The following is a 16,803-nucleotide window of genomic DNA, read 5'->3' as shown; positions in this document are numbered from 1 at the left end:
TTTACGGAGAGAAAAATTTCATGACACCAGAATCTTTGGGGTTGGAGTGAAAGGCTCATTTGGGCTCACAGGAGGGAGAAGTGTGGACATTGCATCTGGTTCTGGCCAAGGTAAGAGAAGGATCTGCAAAAGTCGTGGTGTGAAGGTGGGAAGACAAGAAATATCAGGGACTTCCAGAGACCCTTGTGTGCAGTGGTGTCTATACGGCAAACCCATCACAGCAGGGGCTGCAGGGGGAAAGTGTCCCTTCACAGCCCTTGGCAGAGGTGGGTGGGATTCACAGATTGGTTCCTCTCTGCCACTCAGCACCTGGGATTTGATTTGATGGCCCAGAGTGGGTTTGCTTTACAGAGGATGGCAGTGCTGAGCCTGAGGTGTGGAAGGAGCAAAGCAAGCAGCTGCTGCCCCAGACAGCAGGGATGCTGCAGGAGGTGCTGAGCTGGTGAGGAGCAGCTGAGCTGGAGCTGAGGAATAGCCTCTGGCCTACAGTGCTTCTCTGCTCTGACCATGGAGGCTGTGCCTGGCAGGCTCTCTCTGCCTTCCTTTTTTTCTCTTTTTGTTCAGCCCTTTGTGCTTACACTCGGGATTTGTGACCCCAGCCTTTTCCTAGCAGGACCCCTCCTCATGGGCACAAAGCACTGTGGCCTTTCCATCCCAATAGAGCACTCTGGGGAGGTCAGCCATTCATGCTGTGCATCCCAGCTCTGGCTCACATGACAGCGAGTCAGTGGGAGGTCAGGGGGTGCTCACCAGACAGCAGCAACATCCTGCAAAGGGAAAGCACCTCCTGCTAGAAGGGAAGTGGCACAGCAAGGGAGAAAGCACAATTCCAAAGGAGAAGTCCCAGACATGAGCCCAGCTGCTGCCCTGCAGTGCATCCAGGCAGACCCACAGCGGCTCCTCTGCAGCTGAGAGCTGCATGCAGGCAACCTGCAGTACCAGGCTGTGAGGTTTCCAGGGCCCTGCTGGCTGGGAAGCTGGCTGTGCTGTGTTTAGGAGGAGTTAACAGCAAGCAAAAAAAGAAAAAAAATCCGGAAATAAGTATCATTCCTTGCCATCCCTTTTGTCCCTTACTAATGTCATCACTGCCTGATTCCCACTAGCCTACATTTCCTGCTTATGGGGACAAGTTTTTATCTGCTGAGAAAATAAGCGTGTGCTTGCTTTGCAAACAAATGGCTCTCCTTGAGCAGCTGAAGGTGAAACTCCCTTGCACCAAGCTGCTCTGTGCTCCCCGAGGAGCAGCTGTTTCAGGGCTGACTGCAGCAGTAGTGGGGTACTTGACCAGTGAGATCCTGCTCCAAGAGCACCCAGGCTGGGGACCAGAGCCAGTCAGTGGGGATGGCCACTCCATCCTCCCCCAACAGCTGTGAGCTGTGAATGGCACCAAAACTGCCTTTGTTCCCCTCCCCAGTGGGCAGGACGAAGGCCAGAGGGTATAAAGGGAGCTGAGGCCCTGCTCCCAGCCCCATCCCCAGCCATGGGCCGATTCACTGTGCCCACTGCTGCAGTGCTGCTCTGCCAGCTGGGGCTCGCCATGGCCATCCAGTGGCTGTGAGTAATGGAGAGCAATTGGGGAACAGGCGGAGGCTCCCTTGGGTGTCCCCTGCAGCAGCTCCCTGGGGTCTGCCCATCTCTCATTCCCTGGGTCCCCATCCCACTGCCTGCAGACCCCAACCTCTCATCCCCATCCCAGTGCCCATCATCCCTGTCTGCTCACCCCCATCCCGTGCTTGTGGTCCCCTCACAACACAACCTCTCTCAACAGAGCACTGGCAGAGAACGGCAGCAGAGCGTCCTGGGACAGAATCCACCACTGCCGGCTGCTGGCTGGGCTCGTGCCTGACCAGGTCCAGATATGCCGCAGGAACCTGGAGGTCATGAACAGCATCGTTCAGGCTGCCAGCGAGATCAAGAGCATCTGCCAGAAGACCTTTTCAGGCATGAGGTGGAACTGCTCCTCCATCCAGCGTGCCCCCAGCTTCGGTCCTGACCTGCTGAAAGGTAAAGAAGAAAAAACTTGCTGCTATTACACTGGTGTTAATCGTGTGCCATTCGATCTGCAGGAGATGAGACATCTCCCCCTTTCTTTCCAGGGACCAGGGAATCTGCCTTTGTCCATGCGCTCTCTGCCGCCGCCATTGCACACTCCATTGCCCAAGCCTGTGCCTCAGGGTCACTTCCGCTCTGCTCCTGCGGCTCCGTCCCCTCCGAACTCCCCGGACCTGACTTCAGATGGGGTGGCTGCGGGGACAACCTGCACTACGGCCTCCAGCTGGGTGCTGCTTTTGCTGACAGCCCCCTAAAATCCAACAAGCTGGGATCGCAGGCTCTCAGGGCCATGAATTGGCATAACAACGTGGCAGGAAGGCAGGTGGGTACGGCCCATGGCCCCATGAGGTTGGATATTAGGAAAAATTTCTTCTTGGAAAGAGTGGGATGCACAGCTGCACAGGGAGTGATGGGGCCACTGTCCCTGGAGGTGTCCCAGAACATGGAGGATGTGGCACTGAGGGATGCAGTGATGGGCATGGTGGGGTGGGCTGGAGCTGGGGATCTGAGAGGGCCCTTCTAACCTCAGTGATTCGATGATTCTGTGATGCAGGGTGCAGTGGTGCCTGAGGTAAGGAGGTAGGCTCCAGAGGAGGACATAGTGTTCCTGAGCCTTTGTGAGAGCTGGGGAAGCTGCCACTCCACTACAAGCTCCACCAGGGCACTTCCCAAAGGTCAGGTTCTTATCACAAGGGGAACAAAGCAGGATGAGTCCTCGATTGCTCCACTGAAAGAAGGCACTCTCTGGCTGTCCCAACAGCACCATGGTCTTTCGCCTCTAAATGAGAGAGAAGAAGTCTCTCTGGTGGCAGTAAGCAGCTCAGCTCTTCCATCTCTTGGAAATGACCATGGATGTTCTTACAAATCTGTCAGTGGAGTGGGAACCAGGAGCGGACACTAAATTCATATTTCCACCCTCTGCAGGTGCTGAGTGAGTCCCTGGATACCAAGTGCAAATGCCACGGTGTTTCAGGCTCCTGTTCGGTGAAGACGTGTTGGAAGGCACTGCTGAGTCTGGGTGAAATTGCCTCCGAGCTCAAATCCAAGTACCTGGCAGCCATCAGGGTGAGCCACCGCCTCGTGGGGCACAGGAAGCAGCTGAAGCCCACAGAAACAGACATCAGGGTGATGAGAGACACGGACCTGGTTTATCTGATCAACTCCCCCGACTACTGCACGCCCAATGTCCACCTGGGGTCTGTGGGGACACAGGATAGGTAAGGACCAGCTGCAAATATGCTCTAAGAGCCGCCCAGGTGGGCACCAGCACTGTGGGTGGGAGGCACGCTGCTTCGCTCTGACCTGTGCATCCCCCCTTGGCAGGCAGTGCAACAAGACATCTGCAGGCAGTGATGGCTGCAACCTGCTGTGCTGTGGCCGTGGCTACAACGCTTACATGGAGGAGGTGGTGGAGAGGTGTCACTGCAAGTACCGCTGGTGCTGCTACGTGGTGTGCAAGAGATGCCGGCGGCTGGTGGAGAGGTACGTCTGTAAATAGTGTGGGGCATCACAGCAGGCAGCAGGACTTGTGTTGAGTCTTCCAGTGTGCAGCCGCAGAACGGGCACCATCTGCAAACAGTGCTCTGAAGGGGATTATGCTGTAAGCCTGGACTCTGGAACTACAACAGAGGACCTCAAACTGGGTGATGATGGGAAGCCTCAAACTAGAGGACGACCTCTGTCCTGTCTCACCAGAGTGAGACAAAGGGCTGCCCTCCCGCAGTGGATCAGCATCTGGCCCTCTGTCTCCAGCTGGGGACAACCATTTATCACCCGGCCCTGTTCTCCAGGGGTGAACAAGGACTCTGCACTGCCATTGTCCTTTTGCAGGAGGCTTTTGACAGTGGCCTGAAAGCCAGGAGTGATGGATGAGAAGATGGGTAAAGAGTTCTACGGGGGGAAGGCTGCAGGAAAGAAAACTGCTGAGGTTGAGGGGGTCTTGGTAGAGCCTCTGGAGCCAGATTTCTGCTGTGGGTTCACCCAACACCACTGAATGTTCCTCCTCACGGGCAAACACTTCCAGAGCTCTTTGCAGCATCTGTAATAAAGAGCAAAGGCAGAGTCAGTTATGGCTCCAGGAAACAGAACTCATCTCTTTCCTCCACGACCCGCATGGAGGTGGCTGCAGGTCTCACAGTTAGAAGACTTCAGCTGTGGCTGATGGAAGTTGCTCCTTCCACCCCCTGACCCCAGGTGTGCTGGCACTGGCCTGGGGGGAGGACAGGATTCCAGAGTCCTGAAGAAATAAGCATGACTCTTTAGACTCAATGTAAGTGGGATTCCGGTGTGTATTGCTTAAATAAATGTACCATACCATGCCTCTGTGACAGACCTGCGTGTCACCTCCTCCCACAGCCACCTTGGCATTCAGCTGGCCCCAGAGAGAACAAGGCTGGAAGGAGAGTTTGAAGCACAGTGCATAAGGTTCTGGTAGCTGGAAACAGAGGCAGCTGGGGCTCATTTTCTGATCTGCGTGTATTGGGTTGGAACACAGTGTGTATCATAGATAGGGTCCTGATTCAGCTCATCCTTCCCTCAGTTGCCATGACTGCTTTTAGCAGGAGAGTTGGAGAAGCACTTGCATAGAATGAGATTCCAGTTTGCGCAGCCTTTGGAGAGAAGGGATGAACTTAAATGTGTGTGTGCCGAGGAGAACCCACAGCACGAGGAGTGCAGGTAGATGTGCCCAAGATCCCAGGATGGCTTCCTGCAGCTCCACCACAACCTAGAGGCTCTGGCAGCCTTGCGTGCGCCTTGTGTAATTTGTGGTTTGCACTGAACGGAGCTGGTTGTGCTCAGCCCTGAGTCCAGCTGTAAGATTACTCATTTCCATATTCATTCAATCATTTTTAACAGCCTCAGCTGGGTCACAGAATCAATTCACAAGCTTTTGTTGTAAACTATCCCCTCCATTTAATGTGCTCCAGGTTTCTCTATTAACAATGAGTAAGAGCTGAGAGTCCAAGGTGGCTCAAAACAAGGCTGGGAGCTGGAAGCCCAAATCCTCAGGGGTGAAGCACATGCTCACATGGCTAACCAAGTGAGTTAACCATCATTATCAGTTGTTAATGCAGCATTGACTCGGTCTGGCTGCTGACATACAGCTTTCCCAGAGCTACAGGAAGGCCACAGCTGGGAGGCTTCCGCTGCAGCTGCGAGGGCAGAGGAGCTATCTCCAGTTTGTCTTTTAAAATGCAATTAGGAGTTAGTCACCAGCATTCCTCAGAAAGGGAGGCTTCAGCTGCAACCCAGGGCCAGGCCGAGTACGGAGGTGATGCAGGTACTTAATTAGGAGGACTGCTTAAATACCTTCCCCATAACCACACCCACACTGCAAGATCACAGGGAGGTGAAACTGGGAGGGGCTGTGAACTCCTCAGAGCATTGCAAAACGAGCCGGGCAGAAGAAAAGAGGGGAAGGATACTGAGAAGGGAGAGATTCCACCAGGAGGGTGGGAAATGTGATTTGCATTTGGTAACTGCAAACACACATTGCCTGGGGTGGAGGAGAGGAGCCACAATAGCTAGGAGCGCCCTGGGGAGATGTCCTGATTCCCCTCCTAGAGAGGTCCTGTTTGAATTTCCGCCTGGGAAAAGGCAGGGTGAAGGGTGGAATATGCAGAGCCCTCTCCTCCTCTTGCTGCTTGCATTCTCGCTGCAGGCCCAGCAGGGAAGGGCTGGAGGGGCGGTCAGCAGTGGGATGCTGGGCTCCATCTGTCTCCTGCAGGAGATGGGGGAAGTGCTGTAATTAGCTGAAGGGTGCAAAGGGGTCAGGCTGGCAGGAGGGGCTGCGGTGGGGTGGTGGCAGTTCACTGACAATGTTTAGAATGGGAAGTGCTGCAGTCTGAGTTTGCAGCTGGAATTTCCAGTCTTGTGAGATTTGCTAGGCTGGAGGAGGCTCCTCAGGACTGGGAGCCAGAGCAAAATCCAGCAAAGGACCCAGAGGGAATAAACTATCTGCTTGGCTCCAAGGTCTGCTGGGTGTATCTTCTCTCTCTAACCCTGCCAAGGCAGGAAAGCCAGCAGAAAGCTGATAAGGGCACACAGAGCCCTGTTTCCCCAGGCCAGCGCAGGCACCCTCCAAGGTAAAAGATAGGAAACCTTGGTCCCTGACATCACCCTCAGGTGGCTTCCAGCACCCATCAGTGAGATGCTGCCAGAGAAATCGGTGCAGGAGGGCTTTACCTTAGCTGCCTACAACTTCACTGCCATCACAAACTCCTCAAGATGTGGAAGGTGCCACTTCATGACCTGAATTATATGGACAACAGTGGCAGCAGTGTCCCTGATGCTCTGTAAGGATTATGGCTTTGCAGCCCTTCAGACACATCCTGCCTTATTTCTTCTGCCCCATTTTCACAATCAGTCCTCTCCACACTGTGGCAGGCTGCTGTCATTACCCTCTGCTTCACAAACCCTCATTGGGCTCAACGCTAATGTGACAGATCTACCTCTTTGACTCCTCTGTCATTACCCATTTTCCACATGTCTTGTGGCTTTTTGTTTATCTCTGTTTGTCTCTGGAAATGAGACTCCCGGAGCTGAATGGTCATGGCAGAAGCTCTTCACTTTGCAGTGCTGTGAACTGACATGGGAGAGATGGCTCTGAATGTAGCTCGTGCACAGAAGAAAACCATCCCTCTGCATGCAATTTGATGAGAATCAGGCAAAGGGTTTGCTCTGAAAAGCCTCCTCTCTGTTATTGCTTGGCTTTTGTGTTTGAAAAGAGTAAAACAGGTGTGCACACGACTGTTCCCTGCTGGTTAAGGATGCTGCTTAACTAATTCTAGGCAGACAATCCAGGCAAGGGCAACAAGCTTTTGGTAAATAAGTAAAATCTATGGGAAAGAATGGCACTGCCTTCAAGGATGCTTTGGGATATTCCTTCCCTACAGCCCCAGAATGCAACTCTGAGGGGGGAGTGTTTGAAGACCTCCATCTGCACCAGCACAGCTCCTTCCTTCTGCTGGCCCCATGGATGGCTGAGCCAGAATAAAGGGAAGGCAGAACTGAGGTCACTGTTTGGAGCTCAGCTGTTGATCAATGCCTGTTCTGTTGTAAGGTTCTGGGGAATGTTACCTTGACCTTTGGTGTTTACAGTATCACACCACCAGATACAAACATGAGCAAAGACTTGTATTTAAGGAAAAACCCTTGCCTCTTTGTTCTCCTTTATTTCTAGGGTGTTCAGCAATGTCATGAAGTCTTGAGGATGACAAGTAACAACAGGGATTGCCCTTGTGGGGATCTTCAACTGAGAGATGTAGGTGAGTAACAGACATAAGACCAGAGGGGGAACTGGTCTGCAGTCTGAGGGCCCTTGAGCATAGCTTAAAGGGCAGCTGCAGCAATGGCTGTGCTGGATTCAGAGAGGAAGGAGACTTCCATCCCTTCCTTGAGGCTCAGCAGGCTGGAAACCCTACCAGCTCTGCACCCCTCAGTTCACCAAGTTGCAGGGTGAAAAAGGCTTCTACAGAGAACAGCACTCCTGCAGTGGAAATGCTAACTTATGGCCTGAAGCACTGATGGAGCACCTGGGGGGAAGGCAGGGTCAACCTAGGGGAGCTCAGGTGCATGCAATGTACTGAGTGACGGAAGGGATGGAGGCAGGATCCACCCCTTTTCAGACCTCATTTAAGGGTTGGCAGTGGAGGTGAGGGCATCTCTTGCTGGAGATCCCTGCCCACCTGAGACCTTCCAAATGTGAGGAGCTCTTTTCCTTCATTTCTGTATCTGGCTGCTGCATTTGGGCTCCTTCTCATTTGCTGTAGCCAAAGAGTTTGTCACCCTGCTATTATCATCCCATTACATCATTGTAACTCCGAAGTTAAAATCTCTCTTGGTGCTTGCTTGTTGCTCTCCAGAGCAAAACTAACATGTCAGAGAGCTCAGGAGCATGATGCCACCTGCTTCTGTTCTAGCACTCTGTGGCCTTTTCTAACTGTCTTTCTGCCAGTACAGAAAAGATGCCGTGGTTCTCCTTTTGAATGATGAAATTGTACCACCCTCCTTCTGTTTATCTATGGAGAAACTGCCTCTGAAGGCAGTCAGAAAGTGAGATAAGGTGGAATGAGAGCTGCAGAACAGCCTCCTCTACAAAGCAGAAGCAGACACAGGCTCATGAGCTGCCCAGGGTCTCTATGCCATGGGGCTTTTCCAGGCATGCCCTAAGAGTGCAGCCAGACGGATTTTGAGGACTTTCTCAGTTTGCATATGTGTCAGCCTTGACCACTGTGCAGTGGAGCAAGGGATTTCCAGACATGCTTCTCTCTGGCTGGAGCACTAATAGTGTGTAATACTAGTAATGCTGCAGGGGATAGCAGGAGCTCTGACACCTTCCAGGGTGGCTGGATGCATTTGTAATATGCATCCCCCCAAAGTGGGCCCTCCGGTTGTGCGCTGTCAGATGCTCTGCACATGTGCCTTAAATGCAATACACCACAGCAGTTCTAGGTTTGCTACATGTGTAGTGGAAAGCACGAGGGCATGTTTCATGGCTGAGAAACATAAGAGCTGTCCAGAACCTGTGGCTGGGCCCTGGATATTGCCTTCATGCTGACAACCTACTACGCTGAGACACACAGGAGAATGGGAGAGCAAGAAAAATCAATCCTACTTGTCAAAGCTGGGACACTCCTCCTTTTCACACGTAGCAGGACTAATCACAGCCACCATCCCTATAGTCAGGGTCTTGCTGGGTAATTACACCTCCCAGAGAATCATTTATTTTTCCCGAGTGTTAATGAATGCTACCTTTGTAATTGGAAGAGGCAGCTCAAAAGAATGCACGTCCTGCCAGTCTGTAAGAGGACACCATGCACGGGTAGGCGCACCTCATTATATTGAGGCTGGAGAGTAGATAGACCAAGGGCAATTTGGTCACTAGCCCTTAATGACTTCATTCTCTGCGGTGTAAGTGAAGCCTGTTCTTGACCATATGGGACAGCAGACAAAACCAGGGGTAGTTAACTGCTAGCAAGGAGCTTTAGGAGCCTCCAACTAGCAAACAAGTTTGCCCACTTGGCTCTTCCTTCTGCATCTTAGAGGAAACAGGGCTTTATGTAGGTTTCCTGCTCTCTCAGTCCAGCTTGTGTGGTGAGCAGTGATAAAGTGCTGCTCGAGGCCAGTCTTGTGCTGCCACTGATAGTCTGGTCAAAACTGACCCCTCCCTCCTTCCCGATTTTAAAGAGAGGGAAAGCAGGCTGAGGTCCCGTGCTCCATCATCAGCCTCTGCACAGCTATTTGGAGAGCAAGCAGATAGCTCCTCGTGAACCTGTCTGGCTTGTTCTGAAGGCCTCCAAGAAGAATGCCCAAAGGAGATGTTTAATCTTTAACAAACAGAGATATTCTATAAGCAATGTGATCTCTGAACTGCTTCGAGGCTATCTTGATAACACAAAGGTGAAGGCGTTCACTCCAGATTCTCTATTGCTCTGATCCTCAAAATGTTGTTGAAATTTAGAACCTTGGGGAGGGTGACGATATGATAGGTTTACTGTGGATTTTAAGTAATGCACACAAAGGTGAAAGATGCTGCATCAAGAGCATTGCTGCCTCTCTAATGAAAGTGAACTGGCTGTAATTATTGGGGATTTCACAGTTTCTTCTGCTAGTGAGCAACAAACGGCTGTAGATTCCTGGCCCTGTTCTACTTCCAGTTATTACATTAATTAGGTTTCCCACTGCTGGACATACTGTTTTTTACTTCCTGCCTCGTGTGCAGGATTACCACAGAATGATGTGTTAAGCTGTTGACATAGCTCACACCACTGGTGTCTGTGTTTTCAGTCAAAAAATGGTCACGCAGAGGGAGGATGAGAGAAAAGTACAACCATGGAGATGCACTCAGGACACAGCATGCAGGATCCTAAACCCACAGCTCTTCAGCTTTTATGATTAACTTTTTATCAAGCTATCTCATGCACGCACAAATAAAGCAAACAGAGCAAATCATAAACTGACTCATCTGTGGAAACTGAGTGCTTCCAGCCTGCCCCGAATTATTGTCACACCATATAAATTTTTCACATCTAGGTCAGTGACTTGTATCATGTTTCTGTGTTTGTAAAAGTCCAGCTTTAACCCTTACCTGTCTTACTCCTGTTTTAATTTCAGGGGTACAGAAGGGACTCAGGAGCCAACCAAAGAAAAGAACGTGTGGAGAAAAATTGGCAGCAGGCGCTGCAGCTGAACAGCAAAACACAGCGCTGTGCTGCGAGTGCCCACGGATGCTGTGTCACATTCCAGACCCAGGCTGCGCAGTGATGGCTGCGTGCAGAACAAGCCCCCTCGACGTCCCCAGGTGCCATCAAGGCTCTTCCAAGAGCAGGACAGGACCACGTGAAGCACCCCCTGTCCCTGGGGCAGGGCGTGCTGACTTTCTGACCACACGCTTCTGCAGCAGCGGTGATTCGGGGGCCCATTGAGGGACCCAGGCAGTGCCTGGTGTGTGGGTGCCACAGCGATGGCTTGGCTCCCTCTGGTGCAGCCACACGAGCAGAACACAGCTGGCGGCACCCAGCCGAGGGAGCTGAGCCCTGCAGGGCCCATGGGGTCCTTGGGCACCGCGTCTCGTTACCCCGATCTTTGATTGGTTTTGGCAGCATTGATGACGGTGACGATTCCCGATTCTGGAATGAGCGCGTCCAGCTCCAGCTTGGCTCTGCGCCGTGCGGGGGAACCCCGGCCTGCTGCTGCGTTTTTTGTTTAATTAACAGAAACCAGTGGAGGTAACAGAAAGACTCGCACCATTGGTGAGAACAGCGAGCAGTCATCTGCAGCAGGGTGGGTATTGGAGCGGTGGCCAAACAGCAGGGAGCTGGCGGGGCTCGGTGGGCCTGGGGTGGATGTGTGTGAGCCCCGTCTGCGTCGCTGCGTCGCTGCACGGCGCGGAGCTGCGGCTGTGTGGGGGAAACTGGGGCTGAGGGGTGAGCGGATCCAGATGGGTGCATCCCTAACTTTGATCTGCCCTCTGATTTGTTTCCTGATGCAACGTCCTGCTGTTAGTTACACTCAGGGCTCGGTTCGGAGCCATCCTGTGACCGCAGTTCCGTACGAGCGCGCTCACGGCCCGCGACGGCCCGGCCCTCACCAAGATGGCGGCGCCACTCTCACCAAGATGGCGCCCCGCCCTCACCAAGATGGCGGCGGAAGGGGCGTCGCCGCCGTAACCGGAAGCGGGCGGCAGGCGGTTCCTTCCCGGCCCAGCATGGCGGAGGCGCCGGGCGAAGGCCCGCGGCTGCCGGAGCTGCTGGAGAGGGGCTGGCGGCTGCTGGAGGAGGTGGAGGCCAGCACCGAGCCGTCCTCCGGAGCGCCGTCCGTGCAGGCCAAGGTGCGGCAGGGGCTGGGCGCGCTGCAGCGGGCGGCCGCCATGGTGGAGGAGCTGCAGCTGTTCAGGTGAGGCCGCGGGGCCGCGGGGCCGCAGCGCCGGGCGGGGTGGGAGGCGCGAGGCGCGAGGTGCGAGGCCGGTCTGTTCCGTCCGCAGTGAGAACGAGGAGCTGGAGGAGATCGCCTCGGCCGACCTGAAGTACCTGCTGGTGCCCGCGCTGCTGGGCGCGCTGACGCTGCGGCAGGTGGAGCCGAGCCGGCGGCGGGAGCACCTGGAGAGCGGCCGGAGGCACCTGTGCCGCTTCCTGGAGCTGTGCCGCTCCTACGGGCTGAGCGGAGCCCCGCCGCCCCCCGCCGCCCCGCGGGAGGACAGCGAGCCCGGGAGCGCTGTGCCGAGCAGCCTGCTGGGCATGGCCTCCAGCCGGCAGGCCAAGATCGAGAGGTGAGGGCCGCGGGCGGGGCTCTGGGGGCTCAGCCTTCCTGCGTGTGTCTGTGTGCGTGTGTCTGTGTGTGTCAGTGCGTGTGTCTGAGCTCCACCACAGCTGGCCCCACCTCAGCTGTGAGCTGAGCCTAAGCCCTGCTGTGAGCAGGTTCGTGCTTGACCTGCTTGGAGGACCAGCCGTTGCAGTTACAGCAGCAGCGACAAAACTTCCCAGAGCTCTGTGTCACCACGCGGAGCTGTCCCGTCCCAGGTGCCGTTGTCATTAGTTGACTACAGGGAGCTTGTCCTGCTGCAGACAAACCAGAGAGGGGCGGATTGCTTTGCCTCCCTGCAGCACAGGGCTGGGCAGGCAGGTGCTCAACTTCTTAAAATGTGTTTTTCAGGGTTTTCTGTAGAGCGTTTTATAGAACAGCTCGTAGGTTCTGTGTCCTTTCAGCTCCCATAGGCTGCTAATCTTTGGTTCTTACTGTTCATTCTGTGGTGATCCTGTATCTGAAGGATTTGCCCAGAGAGGCTGTGGATGCCCTGTCCGTTCCTGGAAGTGTTGAAGGCCAGACTGGATGGGGCCTTGGGCAGCCTGGTTTGATATTGAATGTGGAGGTTGGTGACCCTGCATGTGGCAGGGGGGTTGGAGATTCATGATCCTTGAGGTCCCTTCCAACCCTGGCCATTCTGTGATTTACCCTGGAAGTACGTTAGATAGGTAGTCCTCCTCCCTGCCCCCTGCTTCTCTTAAACAGACCAAGAAAATCCAGAAAGCCAAAAGCATAGTAGCTCATCTGCAGGCATATAACCATCTGAGACAGAAATTGGAAATGTGCTCAGTTGTCCTTTTAACCTCTGGCAAAGACTAGTAAAAATCCATTGCAGTGCCCAAGTTGGAGTTGAGAGTAGGACAGAATGGGGAAGGTGGGTGGAGAAGATCTGGACGCTGCAGGTATGTATATGGTCATGCATTTTCAAAGCCTTTGTAAGCACAGTGGAACTCTTCTGGTTTCTGTAGTTTTCATTCGTCAAAAACTTGTGTTGTCACTCACACTGAGGTGGAGTTGCATCCTCATGCTTGGTGTTCTGCCTCTTCCTTGTGCTTCTTTAGAGATCATCAGGAAATGACAGCTGGTATGATCTGCTGCTATGTTCCTGAAAGTCATTGCTTTAGCTCTATGGGAATGTTGGTCCCTTGCTATATGAGTGGGTCCTGCTCTCACCAGTACTTTCCTCAGCAATATGAGGCTCTTTATGAATATCTGGGATTTGTTTACCCTTGTGAACAGTGATCAGAAACTGGCACTTCTGTGAAAAGCAATTAACATGGGGCAGGAGATAGCTCTCTAACTAAATTTTATTCATGTTCAAGAAATAGTTTATTTTGGAAGACATGGTGGGCTATGCTAGAGAAAGTTTATTGGAATTAATTATTATTTTCTCTTTGAGCCAGATATAAGCAGAAAAAGGAACTGGAGAACAAGTTGGCCTCTCTGAGAACCTTTGTGGAGAGTGGGCAGGCAGATGAGGAGCAAGTACGGGAGCTGTATCTACTGCAGGTCAAGAAATGGGTCAACATCAGCTTTGAGGAAATTGAGAGCATCGACCAGGAAATGGTCATCTTGAAGAGCAGAGATACGATGAAGCAGGTATGAAGTCTCTCTTGATCTGCAGGTCCTGCAAACTCTGCTGTTAGATCTCATGATAAAAGCTGTTGTGGGTAAATGAACCTTGGAGGAATTCATCAGAGTTTCCTAAATTTTGTTCTTTGGATCCTAGATTAGAGTCTTAGCTCATGCACAACATGAATGGATGGGGCTTGGTTTAATTCTGAATGGCCAGTGGTGATTTTTGCATTAGTGCCTGTCTGGTGCTGCCACGTATCCTAGACAGTCGTGGATTGTTAAATGCTGGAGCACTGAATATCAGAGCATAGCTGGTCTGCACACAGAGGCTTTTTTCCACTTGGCTGGATTGTACCAGACCTTTAGTTCTAAAGAAGTAAATACATTTTTTAATTAAAACAAGACCTTCGTGGCTTTTATTTTTTTCAAGACTGCACTTCTAAGCCTATAGGAAATACTGATGTTAGAGTAAAACACGTCCATTCCATGTGAAGAAAGCTGCTTAGGCACCTGCTAATCATGTGTAGGACAGTTTTTCTAGACTTCATGCTACTCACCTCAAATGTCTGTCTAGAATTTAAAAATCTGAGTGTACCATAGTCCAGCTTTGGCACAGCTGGTTTGTGCAATTCTTTATTGCAGAGCTCTGCTGTTCTGTAGTGCCCTGGGTGATATCTTCATGAATGATGAGCCTGATTAGCTTTATAATGTACTATGTTTGATCCATGGAAAAAATAAGCTGTATTTCATGCTTTGATCTGAGCTGATCTGGTTTAGCTCTGTTGACTTTCTGCTTTGATCAGAATGAGTATAACAAAGGCACAAAGAGAAGTGATTTGTGGAAGCTCACAGATGGAGTTCATGATTTAAACTGGATTAAGGGCTGAATGGTCCGACTTGGGATGTTGCACTGACAGCAGAGGCATTTCTTTTCTACAAGACTCTTAGTAACTTGCTTGGGGTGGGAGGTAAAGAAGGGAACTCTTCTCTGCATGATTGATTTATGACTCTTGTTTGCAATTTCAGTCTTCAGCACCACCACACGGTCCTTCTCGACAAGTCAGGACTCCATTGAAACCTTTCATTCTTACCCGGGATGCAGTTCAGGCTAAGTATGTTGGTTTTTGACTATTTAAACACAGTGTGATGCAGTGTTGTGTTTTCATGGTGAGTCTAAGATACTTTTTTCAAATGCAGAAAAGCAGTCATTGTCTTCAGGCAGCGTTGTCACATCAAGATTGCATGTATTGTACATCTGGGTGAGGGATGGGGAAACTTCTGATACGTTTCTGTTGTCAGCATACTTCAGTGTCTCAGCTATCAGTACAAGTTGGGGTACAGAGTAGTTCCATGCATTGATATTGGTTCAGTCGTATAGAACGTTCCTTGACCATCTCTCTCTTCCTGTAGAGTGTTTGGTGCTGGATATCCTGGCCTGCCAACTATGACTGTAAACGACTGGTATGATCAGAAGAGAAGGGAAGAAGCAGCACGTGGTCAGAGTGCACCTCAGAGGCCACCAAGTAAGGCAGAATAGAGCTAAAATGGGAATAGAGAATTTGGTAACCCTTGTAAGGGGAAGGGCAAATGGGAATGTATTCAGGATGTAAAACACCCTCTAGCTTTCTCCATTAGGTTTGAGAACAAATGGGTTGCTAGGCTGCTCTGTGACATTTCCTGCTTTCTGTCTGGACCTCACCCTTGTTCTCGGCCTTTAGCAGACACAAATGATGAAGAGTTGCAGAAGGAGCAGCAGGAGAAAATAAAGGAGGAGGATGATGAGGAAGCTCTACAAAAAGCTCGGGACTGGGATGACTGGAAAGATACACACCCCAGAGGCTATGGCAACCGGCAGAACATGGGCTGATGCTTCAGCGGCAGAGAGAGCAGGGCCTGGAAATCCTGTAAGAGTTGCCTATGTCTTGCAGACGTAGGAATAAATACACTGTACATATGCAGAGGTATCCTTGGCTTCTCTGGGAGTCACTGGAATCAGAGGAGTGAATGTGACAGTTTGCTTTGGTTTACATGAAACATCAGGCTGAGAGTGTGCTTGTCCTGTGCATTGACACCGCAGAGCTCCTGACAGTGGGCACTGCGTGATGGGTCAGGCTGCCTCTGCCCTCCCAGTCAGAGGAAGGCCTTGAAAGAAAAGCAGCTGAGTTTGGAAACCACTCTTTGTATTGTTGGTGGATGTATTTATTTTTTCCTCTATATTTTAAACAAAATAAAATCTCTTGTGTTGCCTAGTTCTCCTTGTGAAAATCCCTTGCTTTTCATCCTGGTCTCTTCCAGGGCACGTGTGTCAGCAGGTGGGAAGTGTCAGCTGGACAGTTATTTTGGCCAAGGGTACTGTTGGCCCTTTCCACTGCCTCATCACTCTGTTCCTCCCCAGGTGGGCAGGACAAAGCAGTACCATATGCAGAGGAGTAATGCATTGATGGTCAGCATGCTCTGAAATATCCTTACAGAAATAGCCCTGAAGGATCTGGATTCCTCTAAAGCAAGCTAGTGGGAGCTCTGGCCTTGCCAGCTGTGGGCCAGCAGCTGCCATCAAGGTAGTTATAAATCTGTTAAAATGCAAAATATGCTACAAATGTCAGGATTAAAAAAAAACAACCAAAAAACCAAAAAACTAAGCACCTTTGCTGCTTGTGTGATAGCACGTTTCCCAGAGCAGTTTCAGTCTTTTATTTGGCCTCAGCAGAGGCTTCGTCAGCGGGCTGCTCCCTCACCTTTAGGAACAATGGGATTTTAGAAGAATTCAGCTCTTTTTTCTTCTTATGAGCATGATTCATGCACACCTGAGCAGCCAGCTGGGCTGCACAATTGCTCAGACATAGCAATCTCAGCACCTCTTGGTATGCTGTGGAGCTCTTTTTCCAGGTTTTTTTTTTTTATGATTTACCAGATCAGATTCAGATTGTGGATTTCTGTGGGTTCTGTACCTTCCAAAACTTTTTTTTGTTGTTTTAACAACGTGCACAATCTTGAATATGAATTAAATCCTCTTCTGTGTTGCTGTCAGCCTGCTGCTCCTGGCAAGTCCTTCTGGAAAGACATGGCTTCACTGGATGAAGTCCTGCAGGTTTTCTGTCCCTTTCACTGCTGGCCTGGGGCCCACTCTTTGGGCTGCTTCCATGCTGCTTTTGTTTCCTCCTTTTTTCATGCATTTGGAAGGCAACCTTTCCCATTTTTATTTTGTGAAGTTACACCCAATCTTTTTGGTCTTCCACACCTGTCCTTTAGCAAGCCAGGATTACATGCCAGCATGAAGGCTTCTTCTGGTGGAAGAAGTCTGGATGCCAGGCACCACCCTGGCCATCCTCCTGGTTTGCTGAGGAGGGAACCACTTGGCTGTGGCAGCTCACC

The 16,803-nt window shown here is 51.5% G+C and overlaps 2 protein-coding genes across 7 annotated transcripts; both read left to right on the top strand.

Moving 5' to 3' along the window:
* The first annotated feature begins 4 nt into the window (after positions 1-4).
* LOC116229496 (protein Wnt-11b-like) lies at positions 5-11,184 on the top strand. 5 transcript variants are annotated; one of them, XM_090150521.1, is made up of 8 exons: positions 119-1,554; positions 1,769-2,004; positions 2,097-2,374; positions 2,977-3,269; positions 3,376-3,534; positions 3,883-5,332; positions 7,235-7,319; positions 10,168-11,184. In XM_090150521.1, exons 1-6 carry the CDS (start codon positions 1,481-1,483, stop codon positions 3,902-3,904), a joined length of 1,062 nt encoding a protein of 353 aa, XP_090006647.1. In that variant the 5' UTR covers positions 119-1,480; the 3' UTR covers positions 3,905-5,332; positions 7,235-7,319; positions 10,168-11,184. The 5 variants fall into 5 exon arrangements, with proteins under 5 accessions (XP_090006650.1, XP_090006647.1, XP_090006646.1 ...); XM_090150524.1 differs by lacking the exons at positions 119-1,554; positions 3,883-5,332 and adding an exon at positions 5-110 and having other exon boundaries at positions 10,168-11,177; XM_090150520.1 differs by lacking the exon at positions 3,883-5,332 and having other exon boundaries at positions 10,168-11,183.
* A 37-nt stretch (positions 11,185-11,221) lies between these two features.
* IGBP1 (immunoglobulin binding protein 1) lies at positions 11,222-15,680 on the top strand. 2 transcript variants are annotated; one of them, XM_031593986.2, is made up of 6 exons: positions 11,222-11,448; positions 11,537-11,821; positions 13,260-13,455; positions 14,458-14,543; positions 14,842-14,954; positions 15,153-15,680. In XM_031593986.2, the coding sequence occupies exons 1-6, from the start codon at positions 11,261-11,263 to the stop codon at positions 15,296-15,298; spliced, it is 1,014 nt and encodes a 337-aa protein (XP_031449846.2). In that variant the 5' UTR covers positions 11,222-11,260; the 3' UTR covers positions 15,299-15,680. The 2 variants fall into 2 exon arrangements, with proteins under 2 accessions (XP_031449846.2, XP_031449845.2); XM_031593985.2 differs by having other exon boundaries at positions 11,226-11,448; positions 15,150-15,680.
* Positions 15,681-16,803: the final 1,123 nt, after the last annotated feature.

Source organism: Phasianus colchicus, chromosome 14 (genome assembly GCF_987193195.1).
Source record: "Phasianus colchicus chromosome 14, bPhaCol1.hap1.1, whole genome shotgun sequence".
Taxonomy (NCBI): domain Eukaryota; kingdom Metazoa; phylum Chordata; class Aves; order Galliformes; family Phasianidae; genus Phasianus; species Phasianus colchicus.
Note: the sequence above shows the minus strand (reverse complement) of the source record. Positions and strands in the feature narration are given on the sequence as shown.

What these genes read in the sequence shown, in the direction of transcription:
- LOC116229496 (XM_090150520.1), top strand. Translation starts at nt 1,481, where the DNA reads ATGGGCCGATTCACTGTGCCCACTGCTGCAGTGCTGCTCTGCCAGCTG. An exon ending in GCCATGGCCATCCAGTGGCT is followed by an intron (nt 1,555 to 1,768) that starts GTGAGTAATGGA and finishes CTCTCTCAACAG; the next exon opens with AGCACTGGCAGAGAACGGCA. An exon ending in TCTGTGGGGACACAGGATAG is followed by an intron (nt 3,270 to 3,375) that starts GTAAGGACCAGC and finishes CCCCCTTGGCAG; the next exon opens with GCAGTGCAACAAGACATCTG.
- IGBP1 (XM_031593985.2), top strand. Translation starts at nt 11,261, where the DNA reads ATGGCGGAGGCGCCGGGCGAAGGCCCGCGGCTGCCGGAGCTGCTGGAG. An exon ending in CGGCAGGCCAAGATCGAGAG is followed by an intron (nt 11,822 to 13,259) that starts GTGAGGGCCGCG and finishes TCTTTGAGCCAG; the next exon opens with ATATAAGCAGAAAAAGGAAC. An exon ending in CGGGATGCAGTTCAGGCTAA is followed by an intron (nt 14,544 to 14,841) that starts GTATGTTGGTTT and finishes CTCTTCCTGTAG; the next exon opens with AGTGTTTGGTGCTGGATATC.